The sequence below is a fragment of the Phaenicophaeus curvirostris genome, chromosome 12 (assembly GCF_032191515.1).
Source record: "Phaenicophaeus curvirostris isolate KB17595 chromosome 12, BPBGC_Pcur_1.0, whole genome shotgun sequence".
Classification (NCBI taxonomy): domain Eukaryota; kingdom Metazoa; phylum Chordata; class Aves; order Cuculiformes; family Cuculidae; genus Phaenicophaeus; species Phaenicophaeus curvirostris.
The window spans coordinates 20,373,785-20,397,058 of record NC_091403.1 but is presented as its reverse complement, the minus strand read 5'-3'; the positions used below and the strand labels follow the sequence as shown (position 1 = coordinate 20,397,058).

The 23,274-nt window shown below is 45.0% G+C and overlaps 1 protein-coding gene across 5 annotated transcripts in view; it reads right to left on the bottom strand.

Moving 5' to 3' along the window:
- The window catches only part of UACA (uveal autoantigen with coiled-coil domains and ankyrin repeats), a 32,828-nt gene extending 10,745 nt beyond the window's left edge, over nucleotides 1–22,083 (bottom strand). For 2 of the 5 annotated variants that reach the window (XM_069866581.1, XM_069866583.1), the window contains exons 1-11: nucleotides 21,940–22,083; nucleotides 7,065–7,198; nucleotides 6,485–6,573; nucleotides 5,766–5,830; nucleotides 5,327–5,384; nucleotides 4,764–4,834; nucleotides 4,551–4,657; nucleotides 3,784–3,965; nucleotides 3,308–3,345; nucleotides 1,664–1,750; nucleotides 449–556 (exon numbers count right to left, since the gene is read on the bottom strand). In XM_069866581.1, coding sequence (XP_069722682.1) covers nucleotides 449–556; nucleotides 1,664–1,750; nucleotides 3,308–3,345; nucleotides 3,784–3,965; nucleotides 4,551–4,657; nucleotides 4,764–4,834; nucleotides 5,327–5,384; nucleotides 5,766–5,830; nucleotides 6,485–6,573; nucleotides 7,065–7,198; nucleotides 21,940–21,996 — 996 coding nt within the window. In that variant the 5' untranslated portion in view covers nucleotides 21,997–22,083. Of the gene's footprint in view, nucleotides 1–448; nucleotides 557–1,663; nucleotides 1,751–3,307; nucleotides 3,346–3,783; nucleotides 3,966–4,550; nucleotides 4,658–4,763; nucleotides 4,835–5,326; nucleotides 5,385–5,765; nucleotides 5,831–6,484; nucleotides 6,574–7,064; nucleotides 7,199–9,828; nucleotides 10,215–21,939 lie in introns of those variants that run through there. The other 3 variants (XM_069866584.1, XM_069866585.1, XM_069866582.1) reach the window with 2 other exon arrangements.
- Between the last annotated feature and the right edge of the window lie 1,191 nt (nucleotides 22,084–23,274).

Genomic DNA, 23,274 nt, shown 5'->3' with positions numbered 1-23,274 from the left:
TGAGAAATTCCCTATTGAAAACCCTTGCTTTCATTTTTGTCAATTGAAGGCAATAACAGCTGGGAAATAACCAGTGGCTACAATAAAATAATGACACAACACATCTACATTTCACTGTGCAGATGAAGCTTATTCTCCACATTACAACATACCAGAACACCTCATGGTTCATGTTATGTGGGAAAGTGTAGCCATAAATGTTATTGCTCAAATTTATGAGTATTGGTGAATGATGTTGTAACATGTAATCACATTCAAAATGTAAGGAGATGAGACCAACAGCTTTTGCAGCAGGAGAGAGTGACATATACAGAAATAATTCACATCAAAGCAGTGAGGTCCACATCCTAATTATACATCCTTTCCTTTCTCCTTCCACCAGCCTCCACTGTCAGTATCAGGTGGTTATCACAGCTTCCAAGTCAGGTTATTCCAATACCAGCTTTACCTCATTCAACTGCAGCTGCAGCCCACTGATTCTATCCAGCAGCATCCTCTGCTCCTCCTGCACTTCTCTCATTCGATCTTTCAAATCTTGATTTTCTAACTCCAATTCCTTAAAAATTAAAAATTAAAACTAAACAAAAAATACCACATGACACACGCTGGGAAAAATAAAGAACCTGAATCAACACTTTTAACAGCCACTAAAGACACCAAGTCTTGTTTAACAAGTTCCCTAATGATTTTGTGGCCTTACTCCAGCTCTGTTTCATTCTGAAGGTCTACATGATCTCAGTCTCCAGAGCCTTCAAGCTTCTCAGTTCTAGATGCTCATTCTTGTTTAAGTGAACAAATCGGTTTGAAAGTAAGGGCAGAGTAAGATTACATTCTATGCTAGGAGCGCTCAAGAGGCTGCTTATCTTCTGTCTGTTAACAAGTAAAAATAACTAATGTTAAAGCATTACCTGAAACCCAACCACTGCATGAAGCACAGCGACCTTTAAATACGCCAACTGTTCCTGCAGCCACAACAATCACCCTTGTAACATACAATAAATCCAGCACGTGAACATGATAGGTCTTTGCACCATCCATCTGCCCAGTGCTCACATGGAAACAATGAAGACTGTTTAACTCCTGCCTGATAATTGCCACCTTAACCGCCTAACTACTTCAGCTCAAAGCCAAGAAGATGCATTTAGAGGGCTTTATCCTTTAATTACAAAACATTCCAGAATGCAAGCCTCCATTTCTCAGCGGTTTTATTCTCCATAGCCTAAAACGTTGTTACCTTTCTGAAAACTGCAATGACATAGCAATGAAATGAAAAGATTTAATGCTGCTAGTAGAACAATTATGACAGGTTATTTTTAGTAACAAATACACATCACTTGAGAACGTTAAAAAATAAACCTTCCTGTTTTGTGACCCTGTAGCTTCACTGCAGGCAAACATACACAGAAGGTCAACGGATAGCAAAAGCAAAGACAAGGCAAGACTTGCAGCTATTTATTAAGAAAAAATCTTTGTTTGTGTAAAGTTTACAACTCATCTGCATAACTGCCACATTACACAGTCGTGCAATTAAGTTTTAAGTAAACGGCAATATATACGACCTTCCTTAATGGCTAATGCTTACTTTACAAGCACATATTGCCTTCCATATGTCTGGTTCATTATGCATACGAGAATATTCAAGTCAGAAGCCCTTCTCTCTTACCTGAGCGTTATGTTCCTTCTGATACAGCTTGACATTCACCTCCTCCTGTGCGTGCAGCCGACTCCACTTCTGTGACATATTGGTAATCTGTCAGCACAACAATAAAGCGTCAATTTTGTATCCCTAGTGTGCTCCGAGACATCCGTTTCTAGGGACATCGGGCTGTGCTCAGCCTCCATTTCAGCTCCCACAGGGGGACAGTACTCCAAACATTCACATTTGGAAAAATTGCTTCTCAGTAAGAGCTCACTCAATCCCACCCAGAGAGTTAATGGGATGCTTGTCAAAGCTCCAATCCTGAATATGCACATCATGGAATATTTTTCAGATAGAAAGAGACACGTGATCTGATTACAGAAGGAATCTTCCAAGCTACACATAAAGTCAAGGATTCAAAAAATTCAGACCTAGTTTTGCAACATAGCACAATCTTAATCACCCTCTCGACTTTTTACAAGGACATGTAGCGATGGGACGAGGGAGAATGGATTTAAATTGGAAGGGGAAGATTTAGATCAGACATTAGGAAGAAATTCCTCACTATGAGGGTAGGGAGGCCCTGGCCCAGGTTGCCCAGAGAAGTTGCAGCTGCTCCATCCCTGAAGGTGTTCAAGGCCAGGTTGGACGGGGCTTTGAGCAACCTGATCCAGTGGTAGGTGTCCAGCCTATAGCAAGGGGGTGGACCTAGATGGGCTTTAATGTCTCTTACAGCCAAAATCATTCCATGATTCTCTGATTCTCTCAACCCATATACCACTTCCAGGCAGTCAGAAGTAAACAGCTTACATTTTATCTTTTCCAGTTCCATACAACTACGACATTACTCTTGTACTATGAGTCTCTCCAAAGCCTCTCTGAACAGATTTAAGAGACCTCACAATCATGTCTCAGAGCTGAAAAGCAGCATGCCAGTATAAAGAAGTGGCAAGAAGCCAGTGTGCTCAAAATGAGCATGTAAAAGTTGTTTGACCTGTGGCACACACACATAGCATCAATCTTTAAGTAACAGGCCTGTCGAGCAGCATCAGGCACTTACTTAGTAATATAAATCTTGAAATTACAACATCTTGAAATATTTCCTAATTATTACATTGTTCACTGTCAAATGAGGCACTGAGGTTGGAAAAAAAGTGCTACACATTCATCAGTAGCTTAGGGAAGATAATATAATCATGAATTGCCACTATAGGGCAGCTACCAAGGCTATTTACTTCACAGCAAAGACAGTAAGATTCATACCACAGCTCTCTAATCTTTCTGTGATACGTACTGAATATTTGAATACAAAGGGGAAAACCTTGTTACGTCAGTTAAAGGCAATTCAGCTTTATTCCCTACGTGCCCTGACTCGTTTTTAAAACATCAGGTATCCTCATCTTATGTTGGGGACATCATTGCAGAAAAATGAACTTTTGATGATGCTATAGTGACACAAAACCTTGCTCAGTGATAGCTTGCTTCCAGCTCTAGACTGCAGAACGTTTACTGGCCGCAGACCAGTCTGGAACACCTCCCATCTTCCAGGGCCCTTTACTGTAAGAGCTGAAGGGCATAATGGTCCAAAACAATGAAACTTCACTAACACCACGTGTCCTCTCATGTCCTCAGAGGTCTTTAGGAGATACTCAGCACAAGCAGCCTTACCTTCTGTTCAAGCTGCCCTCTCTTCATGGTATCTCTTGCTGAAAAAGCATCACAAAGACAGGAAGTTAGAAAATGTGTTTCATTCAGACTCCTTCACAACACTCAGCTAATTCTATCAAGTTTCAGTATTGGGAAGACATTTCAAGAAGTACATTCATCACCAACCCCAGTAAATCAAATATGGAAACATTCAAAAATATAAAGATTTTCTACAAATAAGGCTAAACAACCCCTATGATCAATATTGCAATGCCAGGTTATGCAATTTTAATGCCTCAAGACAAAGCCTGCACTAACCTTAAAAGCTTTACTAAAAACGTAACCCAAAAGTCTTCTTTGCCCCCTCCCAGACAGGCAGTTTGTCACCTTTTTGTTCAAAGGACTACAGCTGTCCTCCAAAAAACAGTTACTGAAGACAGCAGTGGGAAGAGACAAAATTCAAGTGAAAGAAACTTCTATGGCCATATTCTTCATACCTTTGCTGGAATCCTCAACGGCAGCTTTTATCAAAGCCAAAATGTCAATATTGTCCCCAATTCTGGCATAGTAAGCACAGTCATGACCAAGACCATCGGTCAAACTAACATCCGCACCATTTCTGAGCAAAACTTCTACCGCATCCTTGCAGCCGTATTCACAGCCTAACATTAAGGCAGTCCTGAGGGTGGGGAGAAACACTGCATTCAGAGACTCAGATCACACACTTTAATGGAGCAATAACTTACAGAAACAATCTATCATGCACTTGTGTCCAATCATGGAAACTTGAGTCAAGGGATCTTTCCTCTGACAAGACTGCAAACTGCTTTAAAAGGTCATTTAGTCAATCTTTAAATATTTGTTAAAGAGCAAACAAAACCACTATAATACAAGTACTCCCATGAAACCCAGCATAAGTTTACTGCCTTTGAGAGCCACCCAGTCTTTTGAAGATTTGTGTTATTCCTGGCTTTCTCACTTTAGGTACAAACACCAATAGACAAGACAAACATTAGAAAGTTTAGACAAAGCTGGGACAAGTGCTTGGCAGTAACAAGCCTATATGTATTTTAGACACAATAAAAAGCAGTAGGAAAGGCCATGCTTATCCACATTGTTGAACTGGCACAATCTAATTCTGAACTAAATCCCAGGTACTGTTCCAGTGAATTTAGCATATTTGTTCTGTAGCCTGAAAGCCAAAGGACAGCTTTCCACCCTTTAAATGTCAGCAGGCATTCTGACACCACTCTGCATGCGCTACCTGTTTTGTTTGTCCCTGGCATTAACATCCGCTCCTCTGTCTATCAGATGCTGACAGACTGTGGGACGACACATCTGAGTGGCCAGCACCAGCGGTGTCCTCCCGTCCTGACGAGAGGAAGGGGAGAAGTAGTAAGGAGAGGGAGAGAAAGCAAAGAAAGCACAAGAACTCCAACAGGGTTTGTACAGGAAAGAGCTGTAAGCAGCTACTTACTCCATCTTTTGAATTCACCGAGGCCCCATGGTCACACAGCAATTGTATACTAGCGGAACAGTCTGACATAGCTTTCAAGAGGAAAAACAAAGAACAAATTTCACTGCTGAAAGCAGCTTTGCCAAAACCCCAAACTCCTCCTCAGAGCTATTTGCTTCACAAAAATTCATGCAACTAAGTTAAAGGATGACAAGGCTCTATGGCTTTGTTCTCGCATAACAATCTCTAAAGCATATGAAAATGCTAACTCTCCTGTTCAAGACACTGCGTGGCACAATGAGCATGCAGACAATCCAGAGTAAAGGTATCTTAACCTAACGTCACTGCTCTAAAACACAGCTTGCAATACTTGCTTAATATCTGACCAGACAAGTCATGGGCTTCAGGAGACACTTCCAGGCCTAAAATCTTTGCTAAGTCTGTTAATAAGCTTGTTGTTAAGGATTAACGTCATAACACTAAAGTTCCCAGAATTAAAGAGAAGAATTCGGCCCATCTGAAAATTCATCCATTAATTAAATTTAGATTTCAGCCTATAGTTACCAGAAAAGCAAACCTTTTACCTGCATCATGAAGAGCAGTTCTTCCTTGAAGATCCACATTTTCCGTTGGACAATTGTACTGTTAAAATAAGGAACCCTAGTCATCCATTAGGATTCAGATCGCACTTAGAAAACATGAGACATTTCAAGGTTTGAATTAAAGCAATAAAGTGATTTAGAAAAACAATGTAAGTTTGTAGTTCATAAATACAACATATATGAAAGAGCGCTACGTGAGGTACGTACACTTCAGTGTTCTAAACACATATCAAAATGTCTGGAGGTAAATTAACATGAAAATGTTTACCCATGATTGTCTTATTTTTAAGAAATAATGAATTGTTAAAAAATAAAAGAGAGAGATGAGTGGCAAATCTTAATTTGGAATCATATTAAGAGCATCTTTTTTTATTCTCAAGAATAAAAATCATACCAATGGACAAGTTGCAATTTTCAGTACCTGTAACAGCTTCTGCAAACATAGAGGATGTCCATATTTTGCAGCTAGGTGCAATGCATTTCTACCTAGAAAGAGACACCAACACGGATCCAGGATCTGGTTTGAACGTCCCATTCGGAAATACCACACAAACTCAACACTCCTAGGCTGTTTATCAAAGTCCATTTCTAATCATATAACAAATTAATTTGTACTTCACTAGAGCAACAGCATGTTCTTCCGCCTCCTCCATAATTCCATAGGCTTCATTACTTCCTACACGTTTGATGTATGAAACGTCAAAACACACATGTTCAGATGAATACCCACAGCAGTTTTGATACAATGGCTTCCAATTTACCTGCCATGTCACTTTGATTTCATAGAATCATAGAATAGAATCATGGAATAGCTTGAGTTGGAAGGAACCTTAACGTCCACCTAGTTCCAACCCCCTGCCATGGACAGGGACACCTCCCACTGGATCAGGCTGCTCCAAGCCTCATCCAACCTGGCCTTGAACCCCTCCAGGGAAAGGGCAGCCACAATGTGCAGGACTGGCCATGACTGATTTCCTCCAAGTTCAGCAAAACACAGATAATAAATATTTTTGCAAATGACAGGGAAATCCACATTAAAAACAAACATCTATCCCTACAGCTTAACTTAAACCCACTCCAAAATAAAAAAACAAGCAGACAATTTGTACAAGTTGCACTTGGACATTTAAAGAAGCCTACCTGCGGCATCAGTAGCTGTGATATCAACTCCATGAACAAGGATGGTGTTCAAGCAATCCAGGTTTCCCTTTGACGCTACAACATGGAATCTAAAAGTAGAACATAATCTTGCTTAAGCACAACTGTTTCATAGACAAAAAAGGTAATATTAACGAGGACAGTCCAAGCAAATAGCTGTACACCAAATGCATTATACAGTATAAAAGAGGTTTGGATGCTGCCCAAAGCTGGATAAGAGTTCTGCAGATTCCACTTTAAGGAACAAGATGACTTTGTGGAGAAGTAGTCATTATTCACCTTGAATTAGTGAACCAGGTGAAAAAACAATATGCTTCCCATCTCTCTCTAACATTCAAATCTAGAAAGACCAAGTATTTAAATACTGACCTTCAATTTGAAATGAAGATTGTTCATGAGAATGTGACATTCTAGCTATACGGCATTCTACTTTAGATGAGGCTACAATCTACCATGGTGTATTTCATAGATTTATCCATTAAGAAAGAGCAGCAGCAAGATTTAGGAATTAAGTTTCAGTAGCTTCCCAAAAACCACTATTGGTGTACTGGAAGTTACTTACGCAGATCTCCCTTCCACATCCAGTTTAGCAGGACTGACTCCTTTTTTGGCAAGGATTGATGAAACTTTTTCCACATCACCCCTTTCAGCTGCTTTCATTAACCTGTCATCATATTTGTTCCAGTCTGTGTTCAGCTGTGTAAGAGAAAATTCAAAAAGCAGGTGAGCTTACAGTACACTTGATCTACAAAATTAACTTCATGAAGAGTTTGAATCATATGCGATTGGGGAGATACAACAAAAAATATCTCGGTTTGCAAATAGAATTGCATCTATTGAAGTGTTAAGAGTTATTTATGTATAACATCACTGTAACATTTCAATCAGGCTGCTAGCATTGAATGTACGGTGCTCCAAGACAGCTGACTTAAGTCACTTTGCTCCTAAAGGAGACCTCTAGGATCAAACCTCTTTGGCTTTCCTCATCCTGCTTTGTTTTAACAGGACCAAAACTGGAGCCACACACAGTAGCTTCCTATCATTTTCAAATAGATTTTTCAGATTGCTTCTCATAGGAGGCTGTCTTTGGACACCTCCTTCTGGCCCCTCTTTATCAGCTGTGTGAGGCTGCCAGGACACCTATCTTATCATTGCAACTTCACTTTCTCTTTTCTCACCATGGATACTTTAGATCAGATATAACACAGAACCATACCCCAGCCCTGCACAGTACAAAACGGAATGCCGAAATGCTGCAAGGCATAGGTACACGCGACACCAGTACAGAAATGTACTCATTAACAACTCACAACCCGGCCATTCTTAAACAGATCTGAACCGTTAGGTCCCAAGCAGTTTTCAGTCTTCAAAATCTAATGGATGCACTAAAAACACAACAGGACACAGCTTTTCCTGACTGTTCCAAGGGTCAAAATTCAGCTAAGTGTGATATGGAAAAGATGAATGTCTACTGAGCTGCAGAAAGAAATTCAAAGCTTATAGTTTTAGGTTGCCTGCAAAAAAAAGCAACATAGAATGCAAAGAAGGTACAAGTCAGTTACGGAGCACCATGCTCTCAGTCTCAGGCATTTATCACCCCCTCGCTTTTTCCCTGTTTACTTCAAATTTAGAGTTTCAGGCCACAAGCCAAGCATCCCACCCCAAAACAGAGCTTGCTCTCTTTGTTGCCAAAACATCCTTCCTGAAGTGCTTTACTCTTCAGAGGAAATTCTGTTCTGCAACTAAAACCTCACAGCCAAGCTGAACACTGATATTCAAGAAGCTTAACAGAAGAAAGAGGCTTATAAAGGAGAATTTTATCCAAATCTAACTCTACATAGCAAAAGAATTTAATGATAACAGCAAGATATATTCAGCCTGTAGGTTCATGAAGTAGGTTCATGAAGTTCATCACTGGGGACCACAAGCCTCACTTAATAAAGAATATTAAGACTGGTAAACCAAATAATTTCCAAAATAGAGCAGCTGAAGAGTAGCTGCAAACATTTTTGTTTCTTGAAGTGAGAACACAGCCAATTAGTCCCGTATCCTTCATGCTGAGTTCATCACAACACACTCCACCTCCTTGTAACACCAAACCCCTCTACACAAAGCTTAGCAATCCTCATGTGAAAGCAAGAACAAAAACAACGGATAAAAAAACCAAAATCTACATTAAAAAAACAGTTACATTCTCTCAAGATTAAACTGCCTTGCTAGCAAAGACCAACATTTCCCAAGGTCTAACGTGATAAAGTCTGGAAGATCCATGCTGGAGAGCACTGATGCCAGTCAGACAGTTCTCAAACCAGTCAGAGCTCCAAGCTGCAGCAAGGGCTAACCTTGCACCAGAGCCAGCACTTGCTAGGTAAAACAGGAGATATAAAACAGAACAGAATCCAAACCCCACTGCCACCACCCTACAGCTCTACAATAATTTGCATGAAGGAGGTGCAATCATGATTATTCCCCATCCTCACGATATCAACAAGATCACAGTAATCAAAGTCTCGGCAACAGCTTATTCAGCACAACACTTGCTAGAAGTGACAAAGTAGCAGAAACAGGTAATAACGAAATTACACCCACTAGTGCTGCCCTGCCAAAGAGCATTACTGACCGTCAATCTACTCAAACATCCAATAGTGTAAAAGCCAAGCCAGCCTGGTTGGCACAATGAAGTTCCCATGCTGGTGACATCACTGTTGCCAGCGAAAGTTGTCCACATTGCTGGGGTGGATGGCATTCCTCCACAGCCTTGGAAAGGCTCCTCAGCCACAAGCTACCTTAGTAGGCAAGGCTTATGTCTTGCTTTTAAATACCTTAGAAACTACACACAGATAGTATCAAGCACTGTTCCCTCCAAATTCTTTTGCATATGACTTTTCACATCCTTAGAGGAAAGCGATCACATCTTGCTTGTTTGCAACTGGGTTCAGATTGCTGAGTTTCAGACTCACACCTTATACTGGTTAGCACAAACACACACGATCCTACAGAAAACCCTTCACTAGCCATTCTTTCTTCCTGTTTTGTTAGTCTTCCCACTAGCAAGAGCATTTTTAATTACTATCATCTTAATAAGTGTTTTTCCCTCTGCTTATAACACTTACGGAGTGGATACAGTCAACTTACTTATGATGGACTAAATCCTATATTGTCACCCAAGCAATCAGCATTTAAAGAAAACTAACAGTAAGAGTTGTTCGACAGATACAACTCTCATTAATTAAAAAGGAACAGTTACAAAACATCTACAACATTCAACCTTACATACATTTACAGTTGCAAATGACTGCCATTGATAAGAAATGCAAGATACCTACTGTGTCTTTAGCTGCACAAGAAAACCAACAACTCATCCTAGAGCTCGCAGCTCCTCGCTGCCTGAAGCAATCAGTTTATCACGCACCCCACTACAAACCACTGTGGCTCACAAAGCACCAAGCCAGCGTTCCAACAGGCTGCTTCAAGAAATGGGTTCTCTCCACCGCCCTGAACTCATTTTTTTTCCATCCTTCATTTAGCTTGGATCCCCAAGCGTATTTTCCCCATCTTCAGGATCATCTTCAGACTTCATCACTCTGAAAACAGCACAGGCTACCCCTAGGCAGAGGCCAGCAAAGCTCGTGTGGGTCCAGCCACCAGCCTGGACTCTCCCCACAGCACCCCAAGTTGCCCTCCCAGAGCTCTTGTCTGCACAGTCCCAGCCTGCCAGCGCGACTCCCACCCCGGTAGATATTGCCCAGATCTGAAATATCTTGTAAACAATACGTAGACAGTCTCCTCAGCTCAGATCTATTTTCTGATAACCCAGTCCCCGATAGACGAGCGACAGAAAGCAATAGCTATTAATACATTCCCCGCATGCCCGCACCCTGAGTAATGCTGGTTAGATGTAACATTAACTAAAGAGACAAGCACGCATGAAACTTTACTACAGTGTTGTTATGTTCTGCAGACATGCAAACACTCACTTTAAAATAACAAACACGTTAGTCAAATTAGCTGTCACCTGACATTAACGAAGGTCATACTCATCACTGCTAATAACACAGGAGGACTGAAATACTCTCAGGAGTCATTTTTTCCCATTCTGCCACACCACTAAGCTGAAACCAGACTCGCGATCAGACTTGACAGTTACAGCCGCGGAGCAGATGGAATGCACAATCCTATTTTGACAGAAATGTAACCCATTTTAAATTAGAAAACACACATGCCTCTGCTTTAAAAAAAAAAAATTTCCTTTCACAGTGACGAAACCCATTCTGAATAAAACCTGGTTTCAGCTTTCTGCCGCTGCCAGCCTGTCTCCCAACACGTTAAATGAGAGGAGTCAGGAAGGCTGTCAAAACATTAAGTAGACAGCATAATGATTAACAGCGGGGGAGATGCAGACTCACACAAGCTTTAAATTTAAACGGAGATCTCCCGAGTGCCCTGTTTAGAGACTGGGTCAACATGATGAGCAATGCTCTGTTTTGTCTGCAGGAGAGAAACATGATGCATAGCCAGGAAAACCACACACACCCTGGAGAACACACATAAGAGACTGCAAATAACCTAATAAATGGGTCTTCTCAGGAAAGGGATTTAAAAAATCACTCGTATTTGCACAAATTCGCTCTTTCCCAGTAACTCCTAACCTATTCCATATTGCTGGCTGTAAGCACCAGCCCTCTGCCTCGCAGCACTAACGTGTCTGCCAGAAGAACCTTCCAAGACTTCCCTGCAGGAAGTGTCCATGTGAAAAGCCCTCCAAAAAGGCACAATGATTACCAGAATGACTGTCACCTCAAGTTATTTGCTGGTTAGAAACAAGTCGCCTCAAACTGAAATTGGTATTGGGGCAGGCGGAAATACACTTCAGCAACAGCACTAAAAAAAACACTTGATAGAATCACAGAATGACTCGAGTCAGAAGAGACCTTAAAGTCCATCCAATACCAGCCCTCTGCCGTGGGCAGGGACACCTCCCACTAGATCAGGGTGCTCAAAGCCCCATCCAGCCCAGCCTTGAACACCTCCAGGAATCGGGCAGCCAGAACTGCCCTGGGCAACCTAGGCCAGGGTCTCCCCTCGTCACAAGAAAATATTTCTTTCCAAGATCTCATCTCAATCTTCCCTCTTCCAGTTTCAAACCATTACCCCACATCCTACCCCTGCGCTCCCTGGTGAGAAATCACGTAGGTAAGACTATGCCTGCCGGTTAAAGCCTTTGACCCATTTCTCCACTGTTATCTGCCTGCAGACATTCCTGATAACTCGTGCGCTGCAGTCAGCCTGCAGTCCCTTTGCACTGAAGATCCTCTGGAGACAGTCTTGACCACAACATTTAGGATTGCTAAACCACATTCCCACTCCCACCCAGTCCAGACGAAGCCCAGACAGCAGATCTCAGGAAACACTGCTTCCCTGGCTCGATCAGCTCTGAGCAGCTTTGGTAAACACTGCCCAGCTATAAACTCACACCGATTAAAGTGTTCTCCAAGGCAGCTGAATTTCAGAGAACTCCAAGGGTCTAAAGTAACAAAGTCTGTTGCACTCTCGCAGTGGAGCCAATGTTTGGAATCTTACTCAAGTTTGCTTTTTCAGAACAGAGACCACCACCCAATATGCCAGCAGCACAGATCTTTGGAGGTGTCACATATCCCACCGATCCCTCGCTAAGGCTATACTGCCCGTTTTCTGTTAACGCAAAGCACCTGTTTTTCCTAGGCTAAGCCCACCAGGAATTCTGCTGAACTCCAGGCCTTCCAAGATAAGGGAGTATCCCATGTCCACTATCTGGCTAGGATCAAAAACATTACTTGTTCCTATCAGCTTGTATCAGGTGTGTTCTCAGCATAAGGGCATTCATTGGCAGATACCTCAAGGGTCTGCACACGGTCCATACATCCATCTGGCACTGTAATGCCTTCTGGAGTGAGGCAGAGACCTGCATTCACACCAGCACGCTCCAAAAAAGCACATACACTGAACAAGCACAGGTTGCTTTTCCAAACACTCTCCTAGCTTTCAATAACTCAAACTTCTCAGGCTGGAGAGATTCTACCTACACACTTGACTCTAATGAATGGCTCTATTAACCAGTTTTCCCTCAAGCCCAGGTAAGTAGCTCAAATCCTCCACGCACTTTGGGAAAGGACCGTACAACTTAGCTATACACTGCATAAACAATTATCCACTTCTATTCCCTCTGACCCCCTTATCTTACCAGATATTTAGCAGACCAGAAGTCAAGCTGCTTTGCCTATCAGCAGTCCGCACCTTGTCAGTGTCTTTGGGCCATCACATAGCATTACATCCCGTGCTGTATGCAACGCTCGATCAGCACTGACTCAGACAGCAAGCAGACAAAGAATGTCACCACTCAGAAGAATATAAGGCATATGTCAGAACCAAAGTTTATAGGACAGATTGTCTTGGAAAACAAACCTTTTCCTCACCCATCATTACAACTGAGTATTTAAAGATGAGAGAAGCAAGAGCACTAATTATAGCCACCAGCGGTATTTACACTCTGTGTCTATTTGGTACCCAGCCTAATTACTCTCACTTCTCTGCACAAAGCAAGAGAAGATGTTGCAGTTACCAAGGGCAGCGGGAAGGGCGCATCACTGCTGGCGATTAAAGCCATGTGGTGCTATCGGCAAGGGTAGTTTTAATCGCTACAGAGATAAATGCATGTATTTGTACACTGCTGACAACCTGAGAAGCAACTCAGAAAGTTGATGTGTAGAGTTTATTATTGTCATAGGACATATTTACCAATAGGCATAGCACTATACTTGGTGAACATGAGCTTAAAGCCCCTGGGCACCTTCTCCTTTTCAAAGAAACTAAAGAACAGCAGGCAGAGCCTCTGAAGCCATGCGCAGGATCCCTGCATACCCCAACACCCACCCACCCACATGTTCCCACCAAGCAGCTCTGAGCAAAGGAAGCTCTTTATTAGCAATCCCAAGGCACAACAGGAGAGAATAATACTGGGGTTACAGGGACCCAAAAGGGGCAGGAAAAGGGAGATCCCAACCCTGAAGGCCTTTGGAAAGCAATCCATAACACTTTAACCCCAACAGCTCTTCTGCTGAGATTTTTTTTCCTCAACCCAGACATTTTCAAAGGGAAATTCCAGCAGCCAGAAAGGAACTTCCAAGACCTTTTAATGCTAGCAAAAAACCCACAAGAGACTCCTGGTCAGCAGTCTGACCACAATCTATGAAGCACATGTCCTGTTTGGGAATTAACTGACCTTATTAAAAAGACAACACAGGGCTAGAACACAAGCAATACTGGTCTTAACAGTATGGTGAAAAAACTGATGAATTAACTTATTGCTGAAATAGAAGTATTGCTCAGAATACTACCACCTGAACTAGGAATTGCTCATCCCGAGTCTGTAAACGCTTTTGCCCACAGAGCTGCAGAACACTGACTCCCTAAATAAACAGCATATTTAAATAAAGCATGGACGATCTCTGGCAGTCATCTAACCCACTTCAAAAATATCCATCGTAATTCAAAGCAGATCTTAAACCTTTCAGCCTGAAAGCTGACATAAACCTGTGAAAGCGAGCACAGCTCCTCGTCACTGCCAGGCTGGGCAGACAATCCTATTAACAGGAAAACCAAATGGGACACATCCTCCTCTAATGCCATTAGTGGGTGACATAAGCAGATAAAACACCCAGAGAGCAAAGAGCGCGGGTAAAACACCATGATCACCACATACAGCAAGGGCTCACCAATGTATGAGTGCTCCTAAAAATTATCTAGGCAAACACACTAACATCATGCAGTTATAAAACTAAAACTGCAGTTCCTGAAGTCTGGGAAGCTAATTAGATAAAACAATTCTCGTCAAAGAAGAGATTATTAATTTTAGACCCATCTTCGTCAAGATACTAATTTTTCCATTTGTGGTCCCATTGTTTTCCTGCAAGCACTCACTGATGAAGGAGTTGCTTGAGATGCGTGCGTGTGACATAGCCGACCACAGACTAGCAGGACAGGCTCAGCACACCAATCAGCCCATGCATTTCATCCTCCCGTTCTCTCTAGAGGTCAGAGTACATTTGTGACCAAACCCAACGCCTGATCAGACACACCCCACAGTTCCACACGGCACAGTGACGGTTGCTTTTGAAGGAGTTTGATTTATTTCAAGACCACACAGACTGACGAAACAAAAGGATCAGTCAGACTTGATGAAACTATTTCGTTAAGCTATGTACCAGGCACAGCTGCCCCTACAGCACAGATGCACCTCAGCTAACACCCATCCACCTCGCTGGCTTCAGCTTATCCACAAGCTGCACAGAACATATTGTAGATACCAGGTTTGGGAATGGGTTACCGCAGATGGGAGGGGGGAAATGGCATTCCATATTTTAGAATCCTATCTTGCTTATCAGGATTTGTCTGTGTTCACATACAAATGTTTTGAGTTTAAAACCACAGAGCAAGTTGTGCTGTTTAGTCTCCATAAGGAAAAACCAGACACATCTCAAACACAGGGCTCCTGTTTCACCCAGCAGGTTCCCACACGCAATGCGTTATGTTATCACCTCATTTACTGCAATTTCTCCATCTACAGAAAAGATCACCCAATGCTCTAAAGTGGGTGAGTTTTAGCCTATGCAGAGATCAGACCCAGAAGCCTTCCAAAGGCCATGCTGGCTTTGGGCTGCTCTCAAAATGCTCATCAAGAATCCACATTAACAGTTGTGCTGTAGCATGGCTTATTTATATGTAACTGCATCCCGTAATTAATACAGAAAATAGTCTCCTAACAAACAGATTGAAGCAAAACAAACAGTAACCACCAAAACCTCATTGTAAGCATTCCTGATTTTAAGTTTTCCTTCCTAATACAAATTAGATTATCCCATCAAGATCAAATTACTAACTATCAAGAAAGTGTTCAAATCTTTTTCTAGCTATCTATGCAACATCAAATAGTCCTCCCAAAGTCATCCTAAAGGCTGTAAATCTGCATCAAATAGCACTCTGCTCTATACAGAGAGCACCATGGACCCAACAGCACAGCCAGGTTTTACTTCCGCATGGCTGGGCTGGAGGGAAAACCCACCAGCATAGACCCCAACGGCATCCAAGCTTCAGTAGAAGTCGAACAACCCCGCATGCAGCTCCCAAAGGAGGGAAAGGCTGCTGAAATGGTTAAAAATATTTACAATTTTGTTTTTAGGCACAACTTCCAAAAGGCAATTCAAGTGCACTCCACTGGTACAACAAGGGGAGGCCTTATTGCTCTCTACAACTACCTGAAAGGAGGTTGTGGAGAGGAGGCCTCTTCTCCCAAGTGACAGGGGACAGAACAAGGGGCAATGGCCTCAAGCTGCGCCAAGGGAGGTTCAGACTAGATATCAGAAACACATTTTTTACAGAAAGGGGCATCAGGCACTGAAACAAGCTGCCCAGGGTGGTGGTTGAGTCATCATCCCTGGAGGTATTTAAAAGATGGGTAGACAAGGTGCTCAGGGACATGGTTTAGGGGCAGATAGGAATGGCTGGACTCGATCCAAGAGGTCTTTTCCAACCTGGTGATTCTAAGAACACCCCCACATTCTCAGCCCTAAGATACAGACCAGCTTGGACCCTGATAAAAGTGACCAGAACTACTCATACACCCCGGAAACAAACCCGGGGGTGGGGGGGGTTGCAGCTGCATCACAACACAGTCTGTAAAGGACATTATGTTAACTGGGGCCAGATTTACACATGGAAGAACATTGCTTCCTTTTACTGCAAGGGAAGCATCACACATTTCACCTCAAAACCACGGGGAAGCCCAGGGATCTCGGGTCCTGCTGCAGCCCAGCTTCGCCCTCAGCGGTGCCCTGGAGAAGGCATTGCCCCCTTAAACAGGGAAAAGGCAGCACAAGGTCAGAGTCCAGCTTTGCCTGCCGTTAAAAGCAGCATTAAAAGTCCAGCCATATCACCACCTGCCTCGCAACTCCAGGCAAACCATTAGTTCAAAACTGCAGGTTCCCAGGCAAGGACCAATTGATTTGTGTGCTTCCATTAGTTAATAACAAAGCATCAGAAAACATTAAGGGGTGATGGAGCATAACATGACTATTGCATTCATCATGCAGGGAAGCAGCCTCAAGTACACAGCATGGAGAAGGGAATACGCCGTTACAGGCTAACTCTATCCTGTTCGGTCATCATTAAGTAATGAAAATATAGAGACAATACCAGTCTCTCAGATGTTATAAGCTTTTACTTGCTAATAAATATTAATATTCAGGTACTGACAAAGTACTATACAGGTTGTATCTGAGTAAAAGGTCAGATGAACTTAAAATAAGATAACCGAGCAGCTTTACTTGTATAATTATGCCTGTAGTTCAGCTAAGGACGTTCAACTTGCACACAAGCACTCACCATACCTCAGATTTTACAAGTATCTTTAATTGCTACATTCCAAAATGATAAAGCATTGACAAATATTTCTCTTTAAGGAGCCTGAGAATTACAGTGCACCTGTAAACAGGCTGCACCACAAAGCTTTTGTTGAACTACAAATTGCCTTGACTAACCTCCTGTTTCTTCAGCATCAACCACAAACATCACACAAACCAGCACCTAATTCTGTTTAACTAAACACAAATGAATAACAAAGGTTTTTTTCAAAGAGCACACACATTAGCACAAGCCTTAATAAAGCTCCCTGGAACCCAAACATGCTCTAAAGAACAACCCCAGTCAGCCCAGTATTTGCCATTGGACTATTATAAATGGATTCCCAGCCATGCTGCCTGAAGATGGCATCGTGAAGTCACCTCAGGCTGCCCACAGCAGACAGGAGGGAGGCAGGGGGAGGGCAGAGCAACTTCTCCAGTCAACAGCAGCGATGCTGTGAAAATTCTGCTGATGGGTCACAACATTGTGAGCAACCGGCCGACAAAACCTGTTTTGCCTTTGCCCAGAGCGAAGTCAAGACAAAGCACCGTGAAACTTTATTCGTTTACAAACTGGTGTGTGCCACAAGCAGCACAAGTCTTTTCTTTCATTTATGAAGAGATCTTGAATCTTCAGTTAAAACTAGGTTCCAAACATCTACTTTTCTTACTTCATTCCTCCAATTACTGATGTGTATTCTACAGCACACTAGTGCTATAAACCATTTTTAACAGTTATTCTGCTGTGCATACAAAGATAGAGTGTTACTGATTAATTAGCAATTCAGACAAATTGTATTCTTCCATTCCCTTAATAAAAAGGGTTGGATTGGAACAAAAAGTGGTACCTCCCCTCTCTGCTGCTTACAGGGCAGGAGGAATTGTTGAATTGTGTACTGTGCCAACCCACAAATTTCTATTCCTTACACAGAGAGGAAAAGTCGCCCATTGAACAGAACTGGGCAGCCTCCACAGGAAAATGTTAATGCAGCCTTGAACAAGTCCAGCTGTCACCTACTACAGAACTCATTCAGGTACTAATTAAATAATCACAGATCACCACACCAGGGCAAGTGCTCAGATGTCTACCTTTGTTTCTTGCACAACCATTTCTGCTAATTATACATGATGTCCAGTTTCTCTTAAATAAAATCCAGTATCACTTTTCCCAGAGGAGAAAAGATTGGCAGAAGCTTTCACCTGCTTTTACATCCGCTCATTTTCATGACTTGCTGGTGCTCCAGGCAGCGCTGCCCATTTCTAAAGTGTGTGCGTAACTGTGTGCGTAACTCATGCCTTTGATGTCGTCTCTCAGGATGCAAACAACTCCAAGGAGATGCAGCCCTGGCTCTGCTCAGTGCTACAGCTCCAGGAGTCCTACGTTTCACAGTAAGCAGCCACCCAGCAAGCAGTGCAGAAGCCCCCTTCCCTAAATTCCAGACCTCATCACAAAGGACAATGGTTAAAACCCTCACATCAATAAGACAACGCACCTCAAATTTAACAGAGCAATTCCATAGCTGTTTGCCAAATGTTAAAGAAATAGGTATGCAACCTTTTCCCCCCTCCCACAGGCCAAAAGTTAGAATCTCAGCAGTGAAAGGCAATGAGCAAAGGTCTGAAACAAAAGTTTTGTAGAACAAACCAATCTTCCTTCATCCATCTTCTCAAGAAAAAGCAACCCATGAGCATTCCATATTTGCTTCTTGTACATACAGCCACCTACAGAATGTCTGACTTGACTGGAAGAACACATCTCCTAAACATGAGCGAGATCAAACACGCGCTTATAATATTAACCTTTATTTAGGCATCTCAAATAACAGCAGCGCCTGCCGCTGTGGTCACCCCAACAGGATGAACTACATTAATTAAAATCTACCTTATAAACTTTGGTGAATGAGGCATCACCTCTGACTGAAAGTGAGGAGCACGCCCTCAAGGCTTTGTGCTCCACAGAACTTGGTATTAAAGTTCCCAGCCTACACTACTGCAAGTGACAAACATGTGCCTCACTATTCCAAGCGCTGAAGCTACCGAGCAGGCTGCTCAGATTGTTTTCCAAGCACCAGCTGCCAGCTGGAGTTGGCAAAACCAGAGAATTCCATTTTCAGACAAAACATTCTGGATAATTGTGGAATTTGCAGTAACTATCGTTCTTACTTCCTCCTGCTTTTCACAGCTTCCCTGCATCACCAGGCAGGTAACAAAGCCATTACCTAAAGGTCAACCTCTAAAGACAGAGGGCAAGCAACTATTACCTTAACCCAGAGGAAAATTATCAGCAACAGGATGAAGAGATGAAGTTTCGCTCCCCTCCCCAGGAAACAGCACTGGGTGGGGACAGGAGAGAAGGATGGATTTTCTCAAACAGGCAGCCCTTTCACGCTCCTTTCAGGCAGGATCCATAAACCTCAGGCTGGCAGCATTCCCACCCACTTCCCTTCCTTCCCAGCAGTAAGAAACAGAGACCCAGCTGTACCCCATTCACCCTCCCTTTGGCTTCACCATGATCCCCAACTCACACGGCTGAATCTTTCCCCTGTACAGAAGGTTTGTACATGGGTGTTCAATTACCTAGTAACCAAAATCTGGAATAAACAGGGGAAATGAGTGCATCAAGCATACAAACCCAGTTTTTAAAGGATCTCAGTGCAAGAAGTCATTTGCCTTCACATATTTTAGAATTATTTCAGCTCTTAAATGTATAAAGGCTGCTCAAACCTACTTAGAAAGGCAGGCTTGTTGATCTTCCACCTATGGAGATGGAAAATCTCCATGTCTATTCAAAAACAAATATGGATGCTGTGTTTGTTGAAAGTTAATTATTGTAAGTTTACTCTGAAACAACAAACAGTTCAAAAGTATAGGACGACTAATGAATAACAAACTAGCACCAACCTACACACTACGAATTATCATAACAGACTTGTGAATCACTGCCCCGCAGAGCGAAGGGCTCGGCACAGCGATGTGCTTCCACACGGAGCTGTCATTCTGTCAGATGAGCTCGGTCAGCAGTCTACGAGCCGGAATATCTACATATCTTTCAAATGAGCTATGGTTTTCAAGTAATAGCTTCAGATCCAAGGCAAATGCGCAGGAGTATTTTAAAGATAGCTAATAACTTAAAAGACAACCGATAAAAGTCAGTGTATCCTATTAACCTGCCCTTTTCCGCTATTCCACACGGCCAGCAGCAAGTTCAGCAGATCAGCACAGGAAGACAGCAGTAAACTCAGAGTGCGACTGCCGCAGAAGACTCAGAGGGAAGCATTTACTGATTGGTGACGATTAAAGATGGTTTACCATACAGTTATTCCCCAAAACAGCTCTCTTCAGTGACAAAGACCTCTCTCATTAACAGCCATCGGCAAAGATGAACACACGTCCCTGGAGATGTTCAAGGCCAGGTTGGATGGGGCTTTGAGCAACCTGATCAAGTGGGAGGTGTCCCTGCCTGTGGCGCAGGGGGTGAAACTGGATGGACTTTGAGGTCCTTTCCAACCCAAACCGTTCTATGATTCTACAAATGAAGTAAAAATGAAAACCCATAAAGCCAATTAACACTAATCCAGATTTTGGAAGCCACAAAGAACACAACACTGACAATCACACCATCACAAAAGGACCTCGTTTCCAGAGGTGGTAGACCCCCAGGCCCAGTATTCCCAGACCAGATAATCAAAAATCACAACTGTGCAAAGTCACCAGCCACTCTGAAAGCTTTCTGTCCGCTCTCTAAGCAAACTCTCCTTCTGCACACATGGACAGGGGTTCCGATTTTGAAACAGAGCTATTACTGTTGATGAGGCCAGCGGCAATGCCATGCGCACACATCCCTACAAGCCCTAGGGCAGGTTGCCAGCCAGAGCTCAGCACTAGCTCCTAAGGCACTTAGGGAAAAGAAAAAAAAAAAAGATAGGTGTTAATTCCTGCTGAGGCCAGAAAGTAAAGCTGAAGACAGAGGGAAGGTGCAGTTGCACGCTTGTTTTCCAAGCTGCAGTTCATCCCGGGCAGCCTGAATGGGAACTGAGTGCCCAGCAGCGCCTCTTTCCACAGGCTGCCTGCCCTGCCAGCCCTCACGCACCCACCCCAGGGGCTCGCACTCCTCCAGCGGATCCCCAGCTCGCTGAAGGCAGCATCCCAAGATTCCCCCAGCCCCACACCAGCCCCCAGCCCCATAACAGCCCACTACCCCTGCTCCCGTCACCCCAGAACCCCCCTGCCCCACAACAGCCTCCTCCCCCAGGCTGCCCCTCTCTGCCCAACACCCCCAGAGCCCCCCCTCCCCACAGCATCCCCCCAGACATCCCCCTCCCAACACCCCACACCCCCCAGACATCCCCCTCCCAACACCCCACATCCCCCAACCCCCCTCCCTACAGCATTCCCTGAGACATCCACCTCCCAACACCCCACACACCCCAGATCCCCCCCTCCCCATAGCATCCCCCAGCACCCCCCCAACACCCCTCACGCCCCAGACCCCTCTCTCAACACCCCCCAGAGCTTCCCCTTTCCACAGCATCCCCCCAGCCCGCCCCAACACCCCTCACCCCCCAACCGCCCCCTCCCCTCACCCCCCAGAGCTCCTCCTTTCCACAGCATCCCCCCAGCCCGCCCCAACACCCCTCACCCCCCAGACTCCCCCTCTCAACACCCCCCAGAGCTCCCCCTTTCCACAGCATCCCCTCACCCCCCAGAGCTCCCCCTTTCCACAGCATCCCCTCACCCCCCAGACCCCCCCTCCCAACACCCCACACCCCCCAGGGCCCCCCTCCCAACACCACAAACCCTCCAGATTCCCCTCCTTACAGCATTCCCCCTGACACCCCACTCCCAACACCCCTCACCCCCCAGACCTCCCCACACACACACACACACCCCCCTCAGCCCCTCCTCTCCCCCCCGGCCCCCCTCCCCACACCAGGAGCCCCCTACCCCTGGCGGAGGGAGGGGAAACAGCCTCTCCCCGCGCTGCGCCCCGACCCCAGCACGCACCGCGCTGCCCGCAATGACCGCTTCGTGCTTCTTGAGGCGGGACTTGAGGCTCTTCATGGCGGGGCCGGGGCGCCGGTACCCGCGCCGGCCCCGCGAGGCGCTCCCCCCGCCGCCACGGCCGGGACGCGCGGCGCCCCCTGTGCCCGCCGCGGCTCCCTGTGCCCGCCGCCCCGCCCACCCCGGCAACCGCAGCCAATCAGCGCCCGACCCGGCGACTCGCAGCCAATCAGCGCCCGACCCGGCGACTCGCAGCCAATCAGCGCCCGCCCTCGCCGGCGCCGCGGCCAATCAGTGCGCGGAGCGGGAGGAGGGACTTCCTCGCTTTTTTAAAGGGGTGAGGGCGGGGCCTGGCGCCGTGCGGATCCGCCCACCCGCTAGGGGGAGCGCGCCGCGGGCGGGGCAGCGGCGGGAGGGGCGGCGCTCTGGCGCGGAGGCAGCGCCTCGGGGGCGCCTCAGGGGAACCATAGAGGGGGAACCACAGAGAGGAGGGGGCAGCGGGGTGGGGGGCACCATAGAAGCTCCATACAGAGAGGGGGCACCATAGGGCCTTCACACAGAGGAGGGTTTCCCTAGAGAGAGGTCATAGAATCACCAGGTTAGAAGAGACCCACCAGATCATCGAGTCCAACCATTCCCATCAATCACTAACCCATGTCCCTCAGCGCCTCGTCCACCCGTCCCTTAAACCCCTCCAGGGAAGGGGACTCAACCCCCTCCCTGGGCAGCCTCTGCCAGCGCCCAATGACCCTTTCCGTGAAAAATTTTTTCCTAACGTCTAGCCTAAACCTCCCCTGGCGGAGCTTGAGGCCATTCCCTCTCGTCCTGTCCCCTGTCCCTTGGGAGAAGAGCCCAGCTCCCTCCTCTCCACAACTCCTCTCAGGTAGTTGGAGAGAGCAATGAGGTCTCCCCTCAGCCTCCTCCAGGCTAAACACCCCCAGCTCTCTCAGCCGTTCCTCATAAGGCCTGTTCTCCAGCCCCCTCACCAGCTTTGTGGCTCTTCTCTGGACTCGCTCCACACAGAGAGGGCTCTGCAGAAAGGGCACCACATCTCCTTTTCATCCCATTACTCACAGCCCTGTCACACGCAGTGACACTCCACCGGGAAGTTTAAGGTCATGCGCAGTTTTGAGACTAATTACAACCTATGGATTGTGTTTAATCTCTAAAACCTTGCTTATTACAGCTGGGTTGGAGTTATTCAGTCAATGTATCATGCTAATATAAGCAGAGCTCAAGGTAAATGTCACTGCTCTTTAATCAATTCAGGCAAACCATGTGTTCAAACACTTTAGTTTCTCTGGGTAAGCTGTTTAGAGGTAAAGATACCTGGTGTCT